The sequence below is a fragment of the Motacilla alba genome, chromosome 2 (genome assembly GCF_015832195.1).
Source record: "Motacilla alba alba isolate MOTALB_02 chromosome 2, Motacilla_alba_V1.0_pri, whole genome shotgun sequence".
Classification (NCBI taxonomy): domain Eukaryota; kingdom Metazoa; phylum Chordata; class Aves; order Passeriformes; family Motacillidae; genus Motacilla; species Motacilla alba.
Window position 1 is genome coordinate 43,838,524 of NC_052017.1, and position 7,319 is coordinate 43,845,842.

Consider the following 7,319-nt stretch of genomic DNA (forward strand, 5'->3'; position numbering starts at 1 on the left):
GAGAAGTCTATAACGCTTACCAGTGGCACTCTTTTGATAACATTGTACTTTCTGCAATATTCAATACTTAATTTCCAATCATTATGTTCAAATACATTTTTAATACAGATGGGTTTCAGTTGTGCAGAAGAGCTCTCTAGGCGAAATCCATTACCCACACCATGGTGACATCACCACCACCTCTCCTCTTCCTTCCCAAGATAATATTCACCCTGCTCCTGTCTCCTCAGGAGAGACACAGTTTGTACACAGCCCCATCAGGTCAGCTCTCACCATCCACCGTGCACTTACCCAAGTGCCACAGATGTCTGTAATCTCTCAGGCAGGAATAGTTCATGCTCTGGCTGAGGGCTCACTTAGTTTCATTTTTGCCTACTTTGTCACCACCATGTGGAAAATGTTTGAATTACTCTCTTACAGCATATTCTAAAGCTGACTTGGTAATCTCTCTAATTAACACCATCTAATAAGCACAAAGAAAAGATGGATAGAGAGCCATTTTCCAGGAGAAAACGAACATGCATGAAATGATGTTGTAACCTGCTACTTGAGCAATTTTTCTCCAGAGTAACTCAGGGCTCAGGCATCGAAAAGGAGAGTCCAGGCCCAGTCACACTGATGTGGTTATATGAGGTTAAAATAGAAGGGAGAAAACTAAAGGAACACTGTTGTTAGAAAGATGTGAAGATTAATTATCATGTGCAGAAGGCACTGGCAATAGTATTTGCACTGTCCAGAAATGTATCCAGATCTTGATGATAGCAAGCACAGCAAAGTATCACTACTTTTCTTTTTTTTCCGAAGAAATTCCTTTCTCAGGCCTGTATAGGAGGGTAGGACAAAGAAGATGAGAAAGACGGTGAAGATTCTTAAATCTCATCACTTTCTGTAGTTTCTTAAAAGCAAACAACAACAAAAACATCCCAAACCCAATAACACACACAAACATGGGCAAGTACCACAAGAATGTCTACTGCAGAACAAGGATGTGTCAGTTCAGAGTCAGTTTCACCTGTTTTTACTGTCATTTCTGCAAAGGACTGGAACAGCCTTGGATGCCCAAGCTCTCCTGCATGGTGCCAGAGCAGTGCCCCTGCAGGGAGGGGAAATTGGCTGCAGGGAAGATGCTGCAGCTCCTTAGAAGCTTCCCCTCACAGCAGCAATTTAGAGCCTAGATATAATTAATCAAATAATCATGACTCCCCTGAGAGCATATATTTCACTTTCAGCAGGAAAGTGGAATTGTAAAATGTTTAAAATAAATCTTTGCTTTCTGTTCACTTCAGGACCTCAAAAACAGCCTTGATGTTGCTTGGAGCACAAGCCTCAGGATGCTGTGAAGCAGCCCAGACTGACAGAACCACAGAACCGTTTCAGTTGGAAAAGGCCTCTGAGATCCTGGAGTCCAAGCCATGACCAAACACCACCCTGTCAACCAAACCCCGGCACTGAGTGCTTCATCCAGTCTTTCCTTAAACACCTCCAGGGATGGTGACTCCATCACCTCCCTGGGCGGCCCATTCCAAAGTCTAATCACTCCTTCTGTGAAGAAACTCCTCCTAATGTCCAACCTAAACCTCCCCTGGTGACACTAGAGTCCTCCCGTCCCGTCGCTGGTTTCCAGGGACAAGATGCCGGCCCCCACCTGGCTACACCCTCCTTTCAGGGAGTTGTCGAGGGCGGTAAGGGGTCACCCCCGAGCCTCCTTTTCTCTGGGCTAAGCACCCCCAGCTCCCTCAGCCGCTCCTCACAGAACTCACACTGCAGACCCTTCACTAGCTTTCCCCCCCTTCTCTGGATCCGTAATCCCACAAATCCCAAGAGCTTCGTTCAGAACCAGTGTCGGGAAGTGGCCCGGGGATCGCGCCCGGCCCGGGGATCGCGCCCGGCCCGGGGATCGCGCCCGGCCCGGGGATCGCGCCCGGCCCGGGGATCGCGCCCGGCCCGGGGATCGCGCCCGGCCCGGGGAAGGCGGGGAGGCGCCGCCGGAGCGCGGCCCTGCCCCGGCGGCCACGGAGCCCCGCCCCCCGGGCGCCCCATTGGCTGGCGAGGCTATATAGAGGCGTCAGGGGAAGGCGGGTTCTCTTTCGGCTCCGCGCCGCCCGGGCCTCCACACGGCGTTGTCAGCGTGAGTCGGGGCCGCCGGGCGGGGGTCGCGGGGGCGGTGGGGACGCGTTCCCCGCCCTGCGGTTACACCGGGGGGCCCTGTGCATCCCGCCGCACCGCCGGCGGCCGCGCTGGGCCGGGCCGGGCCGCGGGGAAGGCCGAGGCCTGCCGCTTGCAGCGCGGGAGGCGGCCCAAGATGGCGGCCGGGGCGGCTGGACCTCGTGGCGCGTCCCCGCCGGGCTGAGCCGCGTCCCTGTGCCCGCAGGTTCCCTGTCGTTGCTTCCCAAGGGAAACCCCACAATGTCCGGAGGCCTCGATGTCCTGCAGATGAAGGAGGAGGATGTCCTCAAATTCCTCGCTGCCGGGACCCACCTGGGAGGTACCAACCTGGACTTCCAGATGGAGCAGTACATCTACAAAAGGAAGAGCGATGGTAAGCAGGCGGGATCGGTGGCCCGGGTTGGGCGGTTGAGATCTTGTGGACACAACTGGGAGAAGCAGAAAAGTGCTAGCGCTTGATCTCTTTAGCATAGTTTCTCCATGGCCTTTTTATAGTCGTGTTACCTCCAAGAGGTAGAATAAAGTACTGATTTTGTACTAGTTCTTGACTATCTTGATCTTAAAATCTGGTAAATCAATCACACCTGGTTTCAATAATTTTGCTAGTTCTTTGCTATATTAATAAAATGGTTTTAGTATCTCAGTAATGATTTCTCGTTGTTTGTATTGGTTTTCAATATAAGCTGCCCTGTTTTAAAAGATTTAAATTCATACGAGGACTAGGTTTTTGATAATAGATGCTGGAAGCATGTGACATTAAAACCATAAGGGGAGAATTTTCTTTAGAATAGCTTTCCACTAGCTAGAATAAGACTTCAATGTCGTCATTTCATATAAGACACTGATGTGCTGGAGCATGTATGGAGAAGGGCAGCAAAGTTTTTGAAAGGTCCAGAAAACATCATGAGGAATGACTGAAGGAGCTGTGTTTGTTTAGTCTTTATAAGAAGCAGCTCAGGAGGGATCTCACTGCTCTCTACAACTACCTGAAAGAAAGGGTCACCCTCTTCTGCCTGCCAGCAGTCAGAGGATCTGAGGAGGTGGGTTTAAGATTAGATAAGGGAGATTCAGATTAGATAATAATAAAAATTCACTGCTTGGATGGTCAGACAGTGGAATAGATTGCCCAGTTGCATTTAAGGGGGACCTGGATACGATGCTGGTTCTATGAATTTTGGAGTAACCACAGCCACGTGACAGATTTAATGGCAGAGGAGCACTATCCTGTTTTAGGATCTTGTATTTGCTGGTTGCTCTAAAGCCTCTTGTTGCCAACAGGTATTTACATCATCAATCTGAAGAGGACCTGGGAAAAGCTGCTCCTGGCAGCTCGTGCCATTGTTGCCATTGAGAACCCAGCTGATGTGAGCGTCATTTCTTCCCGGAACACTGGACAGGTATGGACATCAGGAAGCCTGCAGCCTTGGGAGCAGGACTCCCTTGCCTTGCATGCATTACTGACTGCCAGTGACAGCTTGGTGATAATGGGCAATAGCACCAGTTCTAACGGTAGGAATGCTTTCTGTAAACATGGTTTTTGTGTTGCACTTGGCAGCTTAAAACAGATGAGTTGAAACCCGCTCCCCATTTCAGGGCATTTGATAACTTGTTTTTCTTCCATACCCTTCTTCTTGTTGGATTTCTGTCATATTAGTGGTCAGTTCCATGGTGACCCCTTTTTCCCATTTCTACTGCGTGTAATTGGCACTGATTTTCTGGGGATAGTAAGCACCTGAATACGAAAATTGTCAAACAAGACATTTTCTATTATTGAGCAAGGTACAGTAACTAGTATATTTGTAATTTTGACTCTTAAATTTTTTAGCACAAAAACGTTCTGTTTTAGAAGGTGATAACCTTTAATTAGTCACTGGAGTTTGTGAGGTTGGGTTGTTTAGGTAACTGCAGGTGGGGCCACAGATGTTTAGGGAGATTCAGGGGTGAATTTCTGAAGGAAAAACTTGGTATCCTGTGGGATTGATGTGCACACTGTTAAAGCTTGATGCTGAGGTCAGTTTCTGGCCAATGAGCTCTCAAGTGTCGGAAGTGTGCGACAGCAAAGGATGGCAGGGTTTTCGCTAACGCCAGGAGAGGGGCCCCCTCTAGGATTGGAGTTTGATAGTAGGCCCTGCCACATGCCTGACAAGTTGGAAGCTGTTGAAGTTGAATGAGAACTGCCAACTGCAATTTCAGTGGACAAAGCTACGATTTGTGTGTGTTTATTACTGAGTTTTTGTGTAGTTCCTTGAAGTTCCTGGATAATAAAAAGATGTAGAAGTAATGGAAGAAAACGTACTTTGGGTTTTTTTGTAAGCTTTTTGTTTAATTCAGCCTTCCATGATTTGATGATGAGAGTTTGGAGTAGAGCTTGCCAGTAATAACTTGAGGGGAAGAGAAGGCTTTTTTTTCATGTCCTGACTTACTGCTTTCCTGGTGGATATGGTCTTTTAAACTCATGGTGTAGCTCTTTTCAATAACATATTTATTTTGTCTCCTGAGGTGGTGAGCCCTGATTTCACAGGAATGGAAACAAAGAGTTCAGTTAAATTTCGTGCACATTCACTGGCAGTGCCTGGGTGACTTGACTGAAATGTACTTTTCTGGCTTGGTTGAAATGCAGTTCTCTTGCTTCACCTTTGCTGTGTCCCTTCTGCAGCGTGCGGTTCTGAAGTTTGCTGCTGCCACTGGGGCTACTCCTATTGCCGGGCGTTTCACCCCAGGCACCTTCACAAACCAGATCCAAGCAGCTTTCCGTGAGCCGCGGCTCCTGGTGGTCACGGACCCGCGGGCTGATCACCAGCCGCTGACAGAGGCATCCTACGTCAACATCCCCACCATCGCCCTGTGCAACACCGACTCCCCGCTGCGCTACGTGGATATTGCTATTCCCTGCAATAACAAGGTAACGCTTCCCTGTGGCATTCCAGGCAGCTTCCTGCCTTGGACTTCCAAGATGGATGCTTTCTGCAAGGGAGGGTTGGCTCATGTCGCATGTCGCACGTGTATCTTGGGGGATGAGCTAATAATGAATGTCTCTTGCGGGCGGGTGGGGAGGAGAAAATAAACTGCACACAGTTGGAGCTTGGAGCTGAGGCTGGTTTCTGGCCAAGGAACTCCCAAGTGTAGGACGTGTGCTATAGTAACCTGGCAGGATTTTTCGCTGACGCCATGAGGGTCTTTGTGACCCAGTGAGTGGAGTTTGATAGTCATTCTTGCCACAGATCATAAATATGAATGAAAGATAAGTGAACTGATGGAGAAACTGCTCTGACACATTACCTAGCCAGAAATCTCCTGAAGGGTAAAGATAACAAGCAGTCTTAGATCTCTGCGGAGGTGTCAGTCACCAAAAACTAGTGTAAGCCACATGTGAGGATGTGTGTAAGCTTTGTTTATTTTGTCAAATTTTCAATTTCTTCATTCTTGAATATGTGATGAACATCATCCCTGTCTTGGATGAGACTCACATGAGGGTAGTGAGCAACGTGAAACTGTAACAGGAGAGTTACTTCAGGCTGTGATGTAATGGCATGATGATTTCTTGAGAGACCTGAAAATGTCACAGGGAACTTTAAAAGTTACTTTTTTGAAAGTACTTTTTTCAAGTTCAAGTACTTGAGTCTGGCGTTGGCAAGTAATGTCTTTCACCAAGCACGAGCCTTGGATGGGGTACAAGTAAGTCTTCTGCTCTTTCTGCAAAGGTTTAGCTTTACAGCAGCTCTTACCTACTCTGTTCTTTTCCAGGGAGCCCACTCAGTGGGCCTGATGTGGTGGATGCTGGCTCGGGAGGTCCTGCGCATGCGTGGCACCATCTCCCGTGAGCACCCGTGGGAAGTCATGCCTGACTTGTACTTCTACAGGGATCCCGAGGAGGTAGGAATCCTCATGGCAGGGATTGTGTCTCTCTGGGATGTTCTGCTTGTGCTCATATCCCATGGTCCCGTGTGTCTGCTGTTGAGGACAGGTTTTGCTAATGTAATGATGGCACTTCACACTCTACTGTGGAAGTTGGTTAATTGTATTCCCAGTTGGTGCCTGTTTTCTGATACTTAATAGTAAAGGTTGTGTTCTGGGATGTGTTCCTGGGAGACTCAGGCCGGGCTCTTCCATTGCAGATTGAAAAGGAGGAGCAGGCGGCTGCCGAGAAAGCTGTCACGAAGGAGGAATTCCAGACTGAATGGACGGCCCCAGCTCCTGAATTCACTGCTCCTCCTCAGCCCGAGGTTGCAGATTGGTCTGAGGGAGTGCAGGTCCCATCTGTGCCCATCCAGCAGTTCCCCACAGGTCAGTTTGGGGGGTGTCTGTGGAAAGGGGGTGGGGGTGTTGTGGTGGGTGGAAGGAGCTGGGGAGCACTAAGTGTTGTTGTGTTTGTGATTGCAGAGGACTGGAGTGCCCAGCCTGCCACCGAGGACTGGTCAGCAGCTCCCACTGCCCAGGCTACTGAGTGGGTTGGCACTGCCACGGAATGGTCTTAACTTCAGCCCTGCTGTACTGTGAGAGAAATAAAGGCTGGTTTAGTACACACTGTGCTGGTGCTGCGTTTGTAAAGTTGCTGGCTGGTGACACGTGGGTAGCGTGGGGCACAGTCCTCAGGCAAGAGCAGGCATGCCTGTTACACACTGTCAAATGGAGCTGGGAGGCTATGGGCTTTGTCCCTGCCTGCAGCAGCTCGCTGGGCTGTCCCTCCTGTCTTTCTCAGTGTGTGAGGCTGCTCTCACATTCCCACCTTAGGATGTGGTGAGGTTGGGCAGAGCAGTTTGCTTTTTGTTTTTCTTTTTTTTTATAGCAGCCCATCTGGGTTCACCCAAATTGACTGTTCTTGTTGCTCTGCCTGGGGTTTCACAAGTTTGCTGGGTGATGATGGTTCTAGTGACCAGGTGTGGGAGGTGGCCTGACTGAACAGTGTGGTGAACAGAGCCCTTGAGTTGGAAGCTGCTCCTCTGATAGAAAACCAGCTTTAGCATCAGTATTGCCAGTTCCTTCCTCAAAAATACTGCAGTAATCTTCAGGAAAAAAACACCATATTAGTTCATCTGCTTTAGTTCTTGAGGATTGTATTGCTGTGATTATTAGCAATAATGGGAGGTAGACCCTTCACCAAGAGAAATGGGGTTTTGCTTGTTGGAGGTAAAGATTGTTCAGATTGGATCTTT

At 48.9% G+C, this 7,319-nt stretch overlaps 1 protein-coding gene and 2 non-coding genes across 3 annotated transcripts; all 3 read left to right on the plus strand.

The window, feature by feature from the left end:
- The first annotated feature begins 2,004 nt into the window (after window positions 1-2,004).
- RPSA (ribosomal protein SA) lies at window positions 2,005-6,691 on the plus strand. Its single transcript, XM_038127927.1, has 7 exons — window positions 2,005-2,128; window positions 2,372-2,539; window positions 3,445-3,563; window positions 4,823-5,068; window positions 5,911-6,039; window positions 6,282-6,450; window positions 6,547-6,691. Exons 2-7 carry the CDS (start codon window positions 2,407-2,409, stop codon window positions 6,639-6,641), a joined length of 891 nt encoding a protein of 296 aa, XP_037983855.1. The 5' UTR covers window positions 2,005-2,128; window positions 2,372-2,406; the 3' UTR covers window positions 6,642-6,691.
- LOC119698396 lies at window positions 4,148-4,305 on the plus strand. The gene has a single exon (XR_005256156.1). It is a non-coding gene; the product is annotated as a small nucleolar RNA SNORA62/SNORA6 family (small nucleolar RNA).
- Window positions 5,231-5,389, plus strand: LOC119698388. The gene has a single exon (XR_005256148.1). It is a non-coding gene; the product is annotated as a small nucleolar RNA SNORA62/SNORA6 family (small nucleolar RNA).
- Window positions 6,692-7,319: the final 628 nt, after the last annotated feature.